The sequence below is a fragment of the Mizuhopecten yessoensis genome, unplaced genomic scaffold, assembly GCF_002113885.1.
Source record: "Mizuhopecten yessoensis strain PY_sf001 unplaced genomic scaffold, ASM211388v2 scaffold10981, whole genome shotgun sequence".
NCBI lineage: Eukaryota > Metazoa > Mollusca > Bivalvia > Pectinida > Pectinidae > Mizuhopecten > Mizuhopecten yessoensis.
In genome coordinates, this window is record NW_018408818.1 from 210,677 (window position 1) to 227,965 (window position 17,289).

General features: G+C 35.6%; 2 protein-coding genes across 4 annotated transcripts in view; one reads left to right on the top strand and one right to left on the bottom strand.

The window, feature by feature from the left end:
• Nucleotides 1-12,789, bottom strand: part of LOC110464296 (putative ATP-dependent RNA helicase DHX57) — a 50,895-nt gene extending 38,106 nt beyond the window's left edge. Inside the window, exons 1-3 of the mRNA XM_021519433.1 lie at nt 12,335-12,789; nt 10,074-10,184; nt 9,376-9,537 (exon numbers count right to left, since the gene is read on the bottom strand). Of these exons, the coding sequence (XP_021375108.1) occupies nt 9,376-9,537; nt 10,074-10,184; nt 12,335-12,741 (680 nt within the window). The 5' untranslated portion in view covers nt 12,742-12,789. The remainder of the gene's footprint in view (nt 1-9,375; nt 9,538-10,073; nt 10,185-12,334) is intronic.
• Nucleotides 12,790-12,906: 117 nt separating this feature from the next.
• LOC110464299 (tubulin--tyrosine ligase-like) lies at nt 12,907-17,002 on the top strand. 3 transcript variants are annotated; one of them, XM_021519439.1, is made up of 5 exons: nt 12,907-13,135; nt 14,531-14,700; nt 15,381-15,459; nt 16,101-16,345; nt 16,866-17,002. In XM_021519439.1, exons 2-5 carry the CDS (start codon nt 14,538-14,540, stop codon nt 17,000-17,002), a joined length of 624 nt encoding a protein of 207 aa, XP_021375114.1. In that variant the 5' UTR covers nt 12,907-13,135; nt 14,531-14,537. The 3 variants fall into 3 exon arrangements, with proteins under 3 accessions (XP_021375114.1, XP_021375115.1, XP_021375113.1); XM_021519440.1 differs by lacking the exon at nt 12,907-13,135 and adding an exon at nt 13,309-13,327; XM_021519438.1 differs by lacking the exon at nt 12,907-13,135 and adding an exon at nt 14,079-14,193.
• Nucleotides 17,003-17,289: the final 287 nt, after the last annotated feature.

The window sequence follows — 17,289 nt, forward strand, 5'->3', positions numbered from 1 at the left end:
ACGACGAACGACGAACGACGGACGACGGACGACGACGGACAAAAGGCGATCGCAATAGGTCACCTGAGACTTTGTCTCAGGTGACCTAAAAAGCTTTTAAAAACTTTTGAAAAATGGAATTATTTTGCATCAGTGTTCCTAGGAACAAATAGGATAAAAAGCACTCTAATACAATATAATACATTGTTGTATGTTTCAACACTGAATAAGATAAACAAAATATAAACATACATACCCACACACACACACAAGATTAAGAAAGTTACATTATTTTTCCTCTATTTCCATTGCATAAATTCTTCACATAAAAATGTATAGCATATGTTCAGCTTTATCGTCATCATAGGCTAGCATTTGAAATAAGATACACATATCAATTTCAAATATATTTTAAAAGAGTACTGCTAATGTACCATCTAGAGCACATACTATGTTATTACAGTTGTCATTACTGTTGGTTTCGATACCATTGTGCAATAAATGTTGAAACCAAAACTTATTGGAAGTTGAGGTTGCATGTGTATTTGTTTGTAGTGCATGATTTGATGTTCAGAATGATGGAGCAAGTTTTATAAAATTTTGTTTGAATACTTAGTTAGGAAAGAACTGACAATTACTCTGTCACATGTACAGGTTGAGTAGCTGTAGCCTTCACCTTGAATGTATGAACTTGACCTTAAAACTGTCTTGAAGAATTGATGCATGAAATTTAGAAATGAACTTTCAAGAAATATGGTTGAAAACTTAAGAAATCATTGCTTTCATTGACATAGCCAAGATACAATCTTGTGGGCGATTCCTCTCATATATCACACAAGATTTGATATCAAAAGTTGGACACGGTTTACACATTATAACTTTTTTTATTTTATTAATATTGAGCATAAGCATTGATAAAAGTACAATGTATACCAGGGATGTTACATTTCTTTTACTGCTTAACATTTGCATTGACTTTTAATTCACTGGACAAAAACCAGTAGGAACCCATGACCAGTATTTCTATCTTTTAAAAAGATATTTTTAACAGACCTGCTAAATGACCCGCATCCTGCGAGTCACACCCGCAAAATTAACCTATCACCCGCGACCAACTCATGACCCGCGCGGGTCATACAAATCTTCCGCATTCAGTCCACATGACCCGGAATCACCCGCCTCCGCGCTCTTATTAGTATCTCCCTATTTCCGGAAGTGCTCTATTCGTGTGTCTCGGAGGTTTAGTATTCAGGTATATGTAAAGTCTGTACACAATTCGAAATGTTTTCAAAATGGCGGTCTCTCTTTCGTGAAAGCCAGGCAAATTTGAAAGGTGAGTACTGTTTACTACAGTATTACAACAGTGCATGGAATCCCAATCGTAGTACTTTCACATGCACAACCGTAATCCGGACTGCGTTAAACGTTAGAAAAAATGATAAATGTGTCTGCTATCAATATTTAGATGGAAAATGTTTATGTTTAGAAAGTTGTCAGTATCAAATTATCTATTTCTTTCCAAAATTTAAGCTAATTTAATCGACGGTAATACAGTTTGTCATCCATTAGCGTGTGGCATTCATGTAAGCTTGCCAATCATTTCTCTTTTCGATACAAAGGAAAGTAATCGTGGAAATAAACACGCCCAGTGTAGTAAATATGGTCAATATTTTTTTTTTTAAATTTGTTGGTGAGAATACATAATTTTCCTGCTACGTTACATGTCGCTTCATTATTCGATTATGCATACTTACGGCCTCTATGCACCGGAAGAGGTCACCGGAAGTACGAATAGTTTCTAGGCTGTAGCTGTACGATTTAGTGATGGAAGTTTTGATCAGATCTATTTACATGCACATGTTACCGGTAAAGAGCTCTGCCCGGGTGCCTATGGCACCCGAGAGCTTCGCTCTTATAACAATACTTTGTGGACAAATTATTTTGAGTGGCTTCATAAAAAAAAATGTTGAGCCCGATCGATCATTCTTGTTGTAAACTGTACTCTACTGTATACCTAAATTCTTTTGGTAGGTTCGGGTGCTCTTTATTACATCAACAGACATACGTGAGCGATTTTCAGGAACTTTGACGACAAGGTTATAAACACAAAGTTGTTATTTAGTAGCTTAAATTCTGAGCACATTACTTTCTCAACGGTAGATCATGATTATTTTAATTTACCAAAATCTGCATGAACATGCTTCCAGATATCGATCGCAAGATTGCTTTAAAATTTGTTGCAGTCGTACAAATCTGAGTGTACCAAGATATTGTTATAACAATATTATAAATACCTGTATTTAACATTAAATGCATTTTTTTATATTTTTTTCCAGTTTCCAACCTGCAGGCAGTCAGATTCCCAATGAAGTACATAAAGATGAGAGAGAGAAATAGATAGAGGAGCTTCTAGAGGAGTTCATGCTCCCAGTATGCATTAATGATGAAAGATGCAAAGTTTTCTACAATTAACTCATTTCCCTGTACATACAGGGAAATAAGTATTTTGAAAAGAGGGAATGTAATAAAACAAAATGTGTGAAAAGATTTGTTTTATTTATTTTAAAAAAAGGTCCTGAATTCTACCAGAAGACATAACATATGTTATGCCGTGAAGGCGCGAAAATTAAATGATTAATTCTGACGCGATTTTTTTATCGCGCGTTACAGTCGATGATCATTGCAAATCAAACTTATGTCGATAAAAGAATGACTAAAACAATGATAACGAGGCGATTGTTTCATTTCAAAACAAGTACAACCAAGGAAAACATACACAACTAAGTTAACAGGCGATTCTTATTTCAAGTAAAAAAACAATCGATTTTAAAACATTTAACAGGTGCAAAAAAAATCCGAAACAACATATTTACGTTTGATAAAAGTATGATGAGAACATCGTGTAAATGATTTGATTATAGCTTAAAACACTATATAAACACACGATTAATAATAATAATATACAGTATTTATATAGCGTCCTATATAATTTGTAAAATTACTCTAAGGCGCTTTACAACATATGGATAATAGTAATGGTTATAATTGTGAAAACAAACAACAAAGGCTTGCAATCACTTTCATACATTTAACAAGCAATGTGCACATAATTGAACAAATAAAAGGGTGGTATTTACATGACGTCTTTGCAAAGATTCTAAAATGCAGATGTGAAGAGGTGAGTTTTTATGTCCCTCTTGAACTTGGCCAGGGTATTCGACTTCCTAATAGCAGATGGTAAGCTATTCCACAACGTAGCCGAAACCCTCCCAAAGCATCTGTTTCCGTAGGTCACAGTACGAGATTTTGGGACACACAACAAAGATTCTGACTCCGACCGCAGTGATCTTGACGGCTGATACAGGGTAACAAGTTCCTGTAGGTACTGAGGAGCTGTTCCATTCAGTGCCTTGTATGTGTATACCAGAATTTTGTACTGCGACCTGTATCGTACAGGTAACCAGTGCAACGAATAAAGTGCAGGTGGGATGTGCTCTCTCTTTCGAGTACGAGTAACTAGCCGTGCTGCAGTGTAAACTAGGCAATTACTTGATTGAAAAACAACATAGTTACGTTCAAAGAATAAAGTATGACCAGAACATTTCAAAACGCACTGAGCATAGAACAGTGAACGAGATTCGCCTTTCGTTATTTGCAATGGCAGTCTACCCACGGAACAGTAGCTGTGAAAACGTAAGCACAGTGGGTAAAGAATGGCCGTGTACGGAAGAATTTCAGTATTTCTGTGTGAAACTGATGTCTATAGGCAGTTCAAAGGTAAAGAAATGCCGCGATCAGAGGACGCTCGCGGCCTACAGGAGGTGTGAAATCCCCTGCTGCTGTCTAGCACTGGTCGTGTGGAGCTTGCGCGTGGATCAATGAACACAGGTAAAATCTTTATATGCTGACTTTAATCGGACCGTGCTGACTTTTATCGGACCATGCTGACTTTTAAATAAAAATGCTGACTTTAATCCGACCGTGCTGACCTTAAAACGACAATGCTGAGTATAACCTAACCATGGTAATTTAAAGTGAATTTCAGTAAAAAGTCAGCATTGTTGGGTTATAGTCAGCATTGTACAAGTATAGTCAGAATGGTAGGGTTATACTACCGTGATACAAGGATAGTCAGAATTTTGTAGTCACTAGTGTCACCCCCCACAGAATTTCCCAATGGGGGTCATGACCCCCATTGGGAGATTCAGGGGTTAGCAGGAATGTTTTTCAAATTTGCTCCCACCACCCATAGTGTTATATTGATCAAAACAAACGTAGATTCCAACATTAGTGCCTTTAGTCAGTAGGGGCTGTTCAATCACATTCATCAGGCTTTCAGCATCAATAATCACAGATTCAATCTGCCCCACTCCTAAGTCAAGATCACTGACTTTTCCATTAAGGAAAAATATGCAAGGAAAGTATTTGAACTATTCGCCGTTGGAAGGATCTGTGGACTCGGCTGTCATGAGCCTGAGAGAAAATGATTTAGTCAGAGGTTCCTCCTATATACGGTAACTGATAGACTTAAAAATGTCATGTCACAGTTGGTACAATTCTTGCAGCTTTTTGAAAAAGTTCATGAAGTCCTCAAAGGTATGAGAGAGGGGATTCAGTTCCTACTTCTCATCCTCCTTCCTCCCATCAATAACCATCCTTGTCTGTTGTAATATCGATTGCTTTTTCCCTAAAATAGAATATAGTCACCATATAATTTCTGCACCAGCAATAATAATGTTTAGAGACAATATTCAAAAGAAATAGGAGGCATAGCAGTATAGCTTGTATAGTGAGAAATAACATTCATTTCATTCATCATCACTGATATGAGCAGACCACTCAACAACTAACTTGTACAAACAAAGAAACTAGGATAAGAGAAAATAAACGTACATTATGTCACATTATAAGTTGTAAGTGTTCAAGTATTAACCAATTGTGTCTACCCAGTTTAGTAATATCAGTGAATTGAATCGACAATTACTGATTAATGTTGCGTATTCCAATAATGTTACGGATTTAACCAGGGTTTGACATTTACACTAGTAATAGACTCGTTACACTTTTGACTTGTTAATTGATGAACATTATCAAAAGATAACTAGAAATTGTTGGCTAAAAATTTGATGGGCTTTTCACTGTAATGACTGATTTGGCCTTCTAATAATAACTTGTGCAAGTCTTCAGTAGCTGATGCAGTAGTGGGAGATTCCCAGATTGCGAAATGATGTCAGAGAAAGAATGGATAAATACAGGCAGCCCAAATGAATTTCTAGATAAAAGTTCACGACATATTGACATACCCTGCCAAATTCACACCTTACCGGGGGGGGGGGGGGGGGGGGGGTAACTCGTCACAGGGTAACAGTTATAATTTGTATGTACGCTCACTAATTAGTTGCCCTCATATCACGATGTGCATTCTTTTCCCATGGAGTTCTTAAATTTATAAACATCTATTTCAGTATTAAGATGGACTTCTAAATTAACAGTATAAAATATTAATAATTAAATTATGTTGAAAAAGGCCTTCTAACAAAGATCTAAATTTAACATACAAATATTCGGCGATGAGTAATGGCCGCCGTAATTTGCGTTTCGGAAATCCTCTAACAATATTGTAGGCCGTTGCAAATGCAATGAAATTGATGTCATCCAAATAGACTACCCGACTCGGGTGCACTTCGGTATGAGAAAGAGGCAGTTTCCAATCTCTGAAGTATATACGTCTCTGGTTGAAGTTAGGGTTAATTATGTCTTAAATATTGCCCCTGACTAGTAGGGGTAGGTCTCACAAAAAGCTATTCTGAGGTGCTTTTTTAAAATATGCCATCAATAAATATTCTTTCAAACTCCGTTCAGTATTTTCCCCCTCCAAAAATAAGGGGAGGGGAATAAAGATGGCAAAGTTTCGAAAGAAAAATAGTTAACATGTTCTGTCAAGATTAAGGTAGACCTATGGCTTGGGTATAAACACAATAATAGACTACCCGACACAGGTGAGCTTTGGTATGAGAAAGAGTCAGTTTCCAACCTCTGTAGTATATATGTAGTATATATGTCTCTGGTTGAAGTTAGGGTTAATTATGTCTTGAATATTGCCCCTGACAAGTAAAGGTAGGTCTCTCAAAAAGCTATTCTGAGTTATCTTTTTTTGTATATGTCATCAATAAATAATTCTTTCAAACTCCATTCAATAATTCCCCCCTCCGTATATAAGGGGAGGGGTATTAAAATGGCAAAATTTCGAAAGAAAAATAGTTAACATTTTCTGTCTTTTAAGTTGGGTATAAAGTAAAACAGAATATTTTTTTGTCATTTCCTTTAGGCATATGGCCTCAGACCACAAATACACTTCCAGGTCGTTGTACACGAATGTAGTGGGTAAGGACATTTCTGTTGGTTACTAAATAAGTGTTTCTATCTGATCTATGACAGATATGTACAGTTTTTTTTACATAAGGGAGGTGGGAGATCCAACGTCCATGAATGAATGTTCTTTTTGTTTCAGCGCCTCCAAGGGATGGATTAATTCCTATGGAATTCAATAGTCCAGTCCAGGGAGTAATGGAAATTAAGTAAAAAGATGACTGGACAACATCCACTTGAAGTTACTTGGCATATTTATTGCAGTTTACTAGTTTCAGCTTATTAGATAAGCCATCGTCAGAACAATTGTTTACAATTCAAACCAGACCTGAAGTATGAAATGCAGTGCCTCTGCCAGGCAACGATCACATGGTGTAAATAGTGACGTCATAGTTCATGAGTCCATAATTTGGCAGACTTTTCCAAGCTAACACATGGCTATGGCAGAGTTAATGATGAATGCATTGTAATTAGTAAAAAAAGATCATGATCACAATGATGGATAGTACTAGTGTTGACTTATCATTACTTGAAAATGGATATTGTAAAGTACATGTATACTACACTAGTGGTAATTAGATAACAGTGTCCATTGGATAAATGGTGCTAAAGTGTCCAGGTAAGTAAGGTAGGTAAACAGATGGCCAACCGCTACCTACCTTCAAGGAGACCTGGAACCACGGTATAGACGTCAAACCCATCTTCAGAGTGGTACCGGCGAAGCATACGGAACTTTAATCCATCTGTTTACCTACCTTACTAACCTGTGATACAACCATAACTGAATACAATTCCTCCTCGGATTTTTCAATGTTTTAAAAAATTATGGTTTGGTGATCCGATTTGGGTACTGTCACCTTACACTATGCATGTACTGCAGACCAGGATCTTCTTAGGGAAAATACCCAAAATTACAAAATATCAATGTGCAACTTGCAAGCTATCTTTTGTCCAGTCATCTTTTTACTTAGTTTTTTACATAGAATTGTTAACAATATCTATTCTGGTGATTACATTTTTGTTTGACAAAGTTTTCAAGTATATATTCGCAGCAGGACACAATGAGTGATGAGGCTTGCAAGTTGCACATTGATATTTTGTAATTTTGGGTATTTTTTCTAGGAAGATCCCGGTCTGCAGTACATGCATAGTGTAAGATGACAGTACCCAAATCGGATCACCAATCCATAATTTTTTAGAACATTGAAAAATCTGACCTTTAAAATGTATATGACGAAAAGTATTTCTATAGTATGAATTTATTCCCATAGTCCAAAACAGATTGCATAGTCGTTGCACGCGCCATTTTTTTAAAACGTAATCAAAACATTGACATTTGAGTTTGAATTACGTTTTCTACTCCCACCCTAAATTAATTTGTAGTTCCTGCCAGGTTAAAAATCAGCAACCCCCAATCATCTGATGGGTTATAGAAGTGATTTAGATGCTCCCCATACACAAAACTATTGTACCATTCTATGATAACACAGGGAATTGTATGGCTCATAGTGACCAACAACTACGGCATGTTATTGGCTATGACGATCGCATTTATAAACCGGGGGAGGAGCCCCGACGTCACGGACAATGAATTTGTATCAAAACAAGTTTGAGGGGTAAACAAACATGGTCATAATTTGATACCATCTCACTGAACTTACTACTCTTACTACAATCCGACTATATAAACCTTCATGATGTGATGAAATGATGACGCATCTTTATTTTAGCAAACACATTGTGAAAAATGGAAAAGGATGTATTGGCGGCTAATGATGGATGGTGGTATGTTGTTGTAAAAAAGTTGTATGAACCAAAAAGGTGTTGGTGATAAAAAACATAATTTACACAAACGATAGATAAAATATAAACATATTCATTGCTTACATTTTTTTCTGCCGATGGCAATAGAATTGAGATGATGGTTGTTGATGATGTTGAGAGGTCATTGAGAGGTCAGCTGCTATCAATCGGCAATCAGGAAGATGTAAACATCCGGTTGCATCACGGGTATATATATCGAGGCCGAACATTTCCGAAGATTTCGAAAATTTTAACTGCCTTGCTAACGATACAAAACTTATTTAGAAGTCGAAGAAAATTTATTTAGTTAATATTTACAGTTTTGTTTTTGTTTTTGATAAACCACGTAGAAAACATTTTATTAATCAATATGTTTTTAAGTTGCGTGTAGCATGCATGACCTAGTCAAGTGGAAGTTCCCGATTGAGATAAACAGGGTGCTTTTTCAAAAAGAATACGACGCTGTGATAAGATCATAGGTTCTACCAAGGTAAGGAATGATATTTACAAGCCATTCAAGTACATTTGAGTCCAAAGTAACGCATAATAAAGACAGTAGGTCCAGTATATGATTCAATTTAGTACCATTGTGTACCGCTAGAGCGGCGTATGTGTGAAAATGACATTTATGAATATCTTGAGCTCATTACTGAAGTAATACCGATAGCTTGCGGCTAACGCCTTAGCTAAAAACCGTTATGACAACAAACCCATATCTATGATTAACCAAAAGTGTTATCACAACATACCAATATTTATAATAAACAAACACTGCTATCACAATAAACCCATATCTATGATTAATCAAAACTGTTTTCATAACATTACAATTTATATAAACCTGTATGTTATTAAACCATATTGTGAAACCTGTATCTTTGATAAACCAGACTTGCTCATAAAACGAATCTTTCATAGGTTGTATGTCACATTTTATTGTTATACAACATGTACATATATATCTAAGTTATTTTACTGTGTAACTGCATATCGTCACTTGTATGTTATCAAACATGACTAGATTTAAAACAAAGGCTTTTATCTTAATTATATAACAATTTATTTCACCAAGATATCTTATAGTACATATATGCACAACATGTTTGTATATTTGTTATCAAGTATAATCACATTTGTAAAATATACAACATGGATATCTTTTGTCAATACATATATGCAAAAATTTGAATGTGATCTCATACTTATTACAGTTATTCCACTTACCTCATTAGCTTGTTGATGGCGATGTGACTAATAGAGTCTGAGTCCATCTTACTGTTTATCTTCTTCTCATAGTAGACCTGGACGTCCTCTATCTGTAGGGGGTCTTGTGTCAACCAGTACTGGTCTTCTGTTCTCATATCCAGCTCATCATACTCCTCCTCACTGTAATGTATAAAATAGAGCAATAGCACTTGTATTCAATTTTACCGAGTGAAGGAGATTTTCTAGGAAAATAAGACAGAGTTTTCAAAATTATTTCAGTTCAAATTGCACATTTACTGTACAATTCACAAATGTTTCATCGGTTGAATAATATTTGTAAAGGACTGTTACTGTTTCTCATGCATGTGTTCCTTTATAACATACAGACTATACATTTAAATTGTTTATGCGAGAGCATGTTAAATCTAGTAAACAAGTCTCTGCGATTCTTTTAAAGTTAATTTTGGGTTGTTGTAAGGCCCTTTTTCCTGGTTAATTTCTTCTTTCCCAAAGCCACAAGGCACTGAGGCCCCTGTGGAAAAGAGGAAGAAAAATCACTGTATCCAGAAAAGGCTGATAGTCATGGGTTCTATTCTAATTCATGTATCTTCTCTACATCTATACCATTGGAAAATGTCATGACAAAATTAAAGGCTCTGATTGCTTTTCTGCATTTGTTAGTCTACCAATAATGCTGATCAGAGTCTGATTTGCACCTCATTATGTCAGGTTCCTCTCCATGGATATCTTTAAACATGTCCCGCAACATATCTTGGTTCTCCTCACTCATATATAGAGTCTGCAGCTTTACTCGAACATCCTGTCTCCTGAAAATTAAATTGCATACAATTAAATCATTTCTAATAATGGAATTAATATCGCTTGTCATACATGTGGTGTAACCGGAATAGAAAAACGCTATGATCCGATTAGGATTCAAGAACCCTGCCAGACTTCCAAACTCTAAACAGATGCTCTCACAAAATGTCAGAACTACTAACCTGATCTGTAGTAGAGGAATATGGCCTTAACACCAGACTTAGACGTTTTGACAGATAGATGTCTGGTGTGGGGGCAGAGCCACGTTTTCATTCATATAGGAGCACACTCTGGCCCCACACCAGACATCTAAATGTCTAAATCTGGTGCTAGGGCCAGAGGAAACTCAGGCTGAATTAGCTACCAGCATGTAACTGGTAATCAACCTTGTGCCTAGCCATTACATTCTTCGCAAGGTAGTTCAATGCTAAATGTGTTTGTTAGTAAACATGTTAAGGATAATGCATGAGGTGAAACAGAGTGTAAGAAACTATGCTTATAGAGATTGATATCACACAAACAAACCATGTACCACAATCATTATACAGCAAGTTGTCAACATGCAATGAGATTGCTTCAGTGTATGTCTAGGTCTTTGTCTACCGAATAATTGACCTACTTCATCATATTGAAGATTATGTCAATGTAGGGTTGTAAGAGTGTGTGCATCGCAAAGAAAGATGTGGTGTTGTGTGTATGAAATACTAGTGATTTAGAGAGTGAAGTTTGGTTTCAAAGGTGTCAAAAGATTCTGAAGCTACCAGCTGGTCAAGAGGCAATTTATTCCACCCTGGGACAGTTCTAGGAAAGAAAGAGAATTTACGACAGTCAGCTTTACATTGAGGAATCTGATAGTAGAGATGATGAGAATGTCTGGATTGTCATAACTGTGGTGTAAAATGGAGGTATTTATTGATGGCAATTTTATTATGTGATATTTCATACATCATAATAAAACGGGCATCCTTAAGCTTACATCTATAAGCGAGCTAGGCTGGGCCAGTTAAGATGTTGGATCATGTCACTAACGCTTGAGGTGTTATATAGTAGCGGTTATAGTGACAAATCTTGCAACTCTACGCTGTACCATGTCACAGGTCCAGTACACTTATATAGCTGTAAAGACCTATAATAGCTCTCGATCTATTGACCTATCTGAAATAGGTCTTTTGAGCTATTTTCATTTGATTTCTTTTTTTAAGGAAAACAAAACAAAGTCGCTTTTAAAAGAAGACTTTATCATTAGGTTGATAACAAAAGACATTAAATGTATGCTTTCTTTTTAAAAATTCTTTTTAAAAAATATTGATGTAAATAAATCAGAAATTTTACATTTATGAAAAATGAAAATAAACATCTAACTATGTGTATGCTTTTTGTAGTCAACAATATCATCAACCTTATTGTTTTATACAGCCTTATTTTAATTTAATGAAAATTGAAATCTGAGAAAAGAAAGCTCAATACAGCTATAATTTATAGGTGAATATAGCTATATACAGGTTGGGGAAAAATAGCCAAAACCACTTTAATCTTATCTTTTTCAAATTGTTTGTCCAGGTCGCATTTATTCTTACATGAAACATAATACAAATGCAAAAATAAACTTTATTTGCATGTGGGAAAGTACCAAAAATAGATGCAATACTTTAAGTAAAGTTACATCAAGTTTCTAAGTAGCCAACACTTTCAGTCAACATCTTTTAGCAAAATATTATTTACCTTGTCGAAAATTAATGCGATTTTCAATAATATCTTGCAAAAGTTAATGCTAGAGCGATTTGGGTTATTTTTAGTAACAAATCCATACTCCAACTTGCGTTTAATAGGCTAGTTTGCGTATATACGCAAGTTTGTGGTTTTCCCCAACCTGATATAGGTCTTTATAGCTATATAGCTCAATCGTCAGAGTGTACTAGACCTGTATCGAGCTTGTTTATATCACCTTTTTTGGTTATATACACGAGCTGATAAAAACAGCATTGTGTAGAAATACAGCTTTTCCAAACAAGGAGATCCTGACCCCCTATAAAGCTAGGCCCTAGCACCCCCTCCCTAAAAAAATCATAGTTATACAATGTATTCTTTTATGCGCAGTACTTTATACATCCAGTTTAACGAACATCAATAATGCTCTTCAAGGAGATATTTTGTTTACCTTGGGCGATCAGAACTGTTGTGTGAGTCTCGACCCCAGTCACTTTGACCTCGACTCCTGTCACTCGAGCCTCGACCCCTGTCACTATTGCCTCGACTCCTGTCACTATGGCCTCGACCCCTGTCACTTTGGCCTCGACTCCTGTCACTATTGCCTCGACCACTTTGGCCTCGACTCCTGCCACTGCCCCGGGCTCCTCTCGAACTATCACCTCGCCCCCTGCCTCTGGTCGATGGTTTACCAGTTGGCATCATGTAATCTGCTCCATCCAATACGATGTCATCGTAATCATAAACATCACATTCATTTGCTTTTCTGCCGCCACTACCACCACCACCTCCGCCTCTGCCTCTGGAGCGATTGAATTTACCACCGCATCTATTTGGCTTGCCGCCTCTTCTGCTCATTTTGAACCACGCTCAAATAGCATTGCACAATGATGATCGCTGGGTCGATTTTTTTTCGTAGGTGTCAATTATAAGCTTACCTGTAAGGCATAGAAAGATGTGACAAGCAAACGTTTTCTTAACTATGATGATAACTTTGTATACTAAATTTAACTTCACGTAAAAGAATTCCACAATAGAGATTATTGCCTGACGATACCTGTCAAAGATGATCTGATTAGCATGTATCGATTGTTATGTCAAAGATTAACACTGACATTGGTTATTAGGACATTTCGTTTCGCAATTAAGGATGTAGACCTACTGTGATTTTTGTACCTGTACGTTTTACTTTGTTAGTTATTCACCTGTAAACTGAAAGTGGAAATGGCTCTGTTGAGACGAATTGGGTATTGTAAGTTATACATAGCTTATATGTAGGCCTATCTAACTATATACTATAATTTTACATATGTATAGGCCTATCTAACTATATAATATAATTTTACATATGCAATCCCATAGGTTCATTATACCCTCGCAGAACTTTTTCCGTCCGTCCGTTTGTGTGTGCGGACATGCTGACTAGTTTCTAGTGTTACACCCGGTATATGGCATATAAATTTGACAAACTAAACATTTTTAGCTCACCTGGCCCGAAGTGCCATGTGAGCTTATGCGGTACTGCGTCGTTCGTCCGTCAACTTTTTCTTTTAAACGACTTCTTCTGAAGAACTGGAGGACCTAGGGTTAAGATATTTGGCCAGTATAGGTACCTGGGATGGAGTGCTTAGAGTTTCCTCATTAAAATGACCTTGACGTACTTTCAAGGTCACAGGGGTCAAATATGTTCAAAAATTCTAACAACAATATTCTAAGAACCATTTGGACTAGAGTCATGATACTTGGGTATGTTATGAAGACCAGCAGTGCAAATCTTCTTCTTAATTACAGTAATGAGGTCAAACGTCAACTTTAAGTGCTAGTCGGGGTCAAATGCCAACATGGGTTAAAAGCTTTAACAATCTTCTTCTCAAGTTCCATAAGGCACAGGGTCATAATATTTGGCCAGTAGGTACATGGGATGGAGTGCTATAAAGTTTCCTCATGAAAATGACCTTGACTTATAATTACTTTAAAGGTCATAGGAGTCAAAAATGTAAAAAAAAAAAAAAAAAAAACACGACAATATCCTAAGAAGCATTTAGTCTAGAGTCATGATACTTGGGTATGTTATGTAGACCAGCAGTGCGAATCTTTTTCTTAATTACAGTAATGAGGTCAAATGTCAACTTGAAGTGCTAGCCGGGGGTTGAACGTAAACGTTGGTTAAAAGCTTTAAAATTATAATTTCAAATTTCAAACAACAATATCTTGAGTAGCGTTTTAGAGATGTTAAAATATCTTGTGTTCTAGTTACCAAATTTGGTCTGAAGTTACCTCTATGTCAGTTTCATGTAACAAAAGAACCAGGTGAGCGATACAGGCCCTCTGGGCCTCTTGTTTTCTTTACAGTAGAAAAGTTGTTGGGCTCTGTACCATAAATAGAATTCACTATGTATTATTGTAAAAGCAAAAATAACAATTTGTCCTATCAAATACCATATACATGTAAATAGCTTTTAATATTAAAAACAAGGCATCAAGTTGAGTTCATCATTTTCCTAATAATGGATAAATATTTCTTGATTATTTATACTGGTCTCCTATAAGGAAAATAATGTGAATATTTAAAGTTGCTCTAAAGTATAGAGTAGACTTGCATTACAAACATACAGATTAAAAGCATTTTTTTTTTTAAATATTTCAGAATCAAAATGTATGGTTTTGTGAAAAGAGATATGAAGAGCAGTGTGTATAAAGCAGTGTCCAATTTTCTTCTTAAAACTGCACCTGAAGACTGGAGGAAATTACCAGCCAACTCAGCATCATTCCAACTCATGTTTGGAGAGAGAAACAAACTGCCATTTGGAAGACTAGGTAAATGTTATCTGATGCTGAATATGGTACAAACAAAATCCTTCTTGAAATATATTACACTTCTGTAATCGCCCTGCATATATATACCTTTTGGTATTCATACTCAAAGCCAAGTGCCCCACTGATCAACCCATAAGCCTACACCTGACGTTGGTTCCATCACCCTTAACTTTAATCTCATCCTGAATGTTGTACAATGTATCTGAAATTTAAATGCCAGTTTTTATGTATAATTAATTTAAAAAATAGCCAATCTCAGTGTATTTCAGAGACTTCCTGATTTCTCCATTGTTCTGATCTATAGACAAGACAGCTATGTACAAGATGTCTAGATCTGTTTTAGAGTCTGATTAGGAACCTTTTGTGATGTAAATTGAACTGTCTCCAATGATTAGGAACCTTTTGTGATGTAAATTGAACTGTCTCCAAGGTCAAAGACACAGGTTATCACTTTTCAATTTCCCATGACCTTTTGTAAAAAGAGAATTTGTTATCATGTTAATTCAAAATTGCAGACCTTCCAAACTGATATTTCTCAAGAACAGATCTTAAACAGATCTGTATCTTGTTATTTGCACAACCATAACACAATGTGGGAAATGCAGTGTTTTCTCTTGTTTGGAAGGGACTAAAGTAACATTTGGCTTAATTAATATAAGTAATAAATATATGTTTTTCAGGACATGACCCTGGATTGGTACAGCTGGTTAATTACTACAGAGGGTCGGACATTCTCTGTAGGAAGACTGCTATGGTCAGGTACTGGTATTTATTCACAGTCCTAAAGTTTAAGATCATACTTATTATTGTGGCAAACAATATCCTAATTACGTATATAAATGTATGTATCATTTCAACTGATATCAAAAAAGCCTCATTTTAGAATTAAGTGTTCAGGAGATTTGAGGCATCCTTTGACTATACACATGTATTACGTACATCTGGTGTTAGGAATTTCATGATGTATTAGCCCAGTATAGAGCAATATAGCAAAAAAACTGGTAATTGTATGGAGTTATTCATTATTTTAGTTGAGAAATGCTGTATATTTTATTGATAAGGTCACATGTTGTAATACAGTGAGACCTGTCTAATCTGATTCATGAGCATTTTGACATCCTAAATAATCTGACATAATATATATATTGTTATTCCATTTCTCATGAAAACATCAAATAAAACCAGTGTTTTTCTGACTTCCTATTTAATCAGACAAACATGTGATGATGTGTTCAACAGGGTGTCAGATTAGACAGGATTCACTGTAAAAGATGTAAATGATGATACAACTACTTCTTACAACTGTAACTTTTGTCATCTTAATATTTATACATTGTTCTTTCAGGCAAATACAAATATTCATTTGTTTTATTTTTTTTTCTATATCTTTTTCTTTGTAGATTATTCAAAGATTTCTTCAAATCAACATCAAAACCTCCCCCTAAATGGTTACCTGAGTCTTTTATACTTTGTCCTAAAGACATTACCAGAAACTTACAGAAAGCTGGTGAACAAGGGGCTGTATTAGTATGCAAATCACCAAAACCTGATGAAAGGGAAGACTTTTTGAAAGCAGCTAAAAAGCTGGCAAAGCAGGAAGAAAAACCTGTAATATGGATAGCAAAGTCTTCAGCTGGCTCAAAAGGTATCACTTGTATGTACTTGTTAAAGCTCATCTTCAGATTGTGTCCTAATTAGCAGATAATGACACTGATATCATATTGGAATGCAAAGCAAAACTTTGAAATATTTGGAGTATTCTTCATCGTTGCTTCATTATGCTATTAGGATTGCATCCATGCATTAATCAAAGTATCATGTAATATTATAGGGTCCTGTATTATTCTGTAATAAGAATAGAGAATCTTTCATCTGGTTTCCTGATTCAGAAACAGATGTAAATGTATTTCCTAAAGATACACATACCGGTATGTCAGTTAACGTTATGATAAAGAAAACGATTGATGAAATTAAAAAGTCTGTCTCCTTTGATGCTCTACTAACTTGGTAATCAAGAAGATGTTTAAAAATCTTATTCACGGTCTGGAAACAATTAAAGAAACCAGTTTGTTTCCTCAATTGAAATCTTTGTAGCTGTGTTGCATTGTATGCTATTTAGAAAAGGCTATAATTGTATTCTGTACTATTTGTTCTATCTGTTTAAGGAGAGGGAATCATGATATCAAGTAATCCAAAAGAGCTGATAGAATTCGTAGACAAACAGACACAAGGTTTTATAGTACAGAGATACATAAACAACCCGTACCTGTTAACAGGGGACAGAAAGTTTGATATAAGGTAAGACACATATGTATGTTGTTTTGTATACAACCCTGCATTTTATATAGGTACTATAAAGGGACACTTATTTGTATAACAAAACAAAAGGTGCTGTAGCATATATGATGTTACTGTCTAGCAGTTATGTACCTTTTTGAAAAACTGAATGTATGGTCAGGATCACAAACTGTGGTCTTGTATATAAAGTGAAAGAAATATGTTTTGTCAACCCGAGTGGTTCAGAATGTTGTGTCTGAGATAAAGAGGTACATGTACTTGTAAGATTTTCAGCGAGTGCCCAAAAAATGG

Bases quoted from the DNA above. Each gene is read 5' to 3' on its own strand.
- LOC110464299 (XM_021519438.1), top strand. From the start codon at position 14,165: ATGTCAGTTTCATGTAACAAAAGAACCAG. The intron at 14,701-15,380 runs GTAAATGTTATC...TATGTTTTTCAG, and splicing joins ACTGCCATTTGGAAGACTAG to GACATGACCCTGGATTGGTA. The intron at 15,460-16,100 runs GTACTGGTATTT...TTTTCTTTGTAG, and splicing joins AGGAAGACTGCTATGGTCAG to ATTATTCAAAGATTTCTTCA.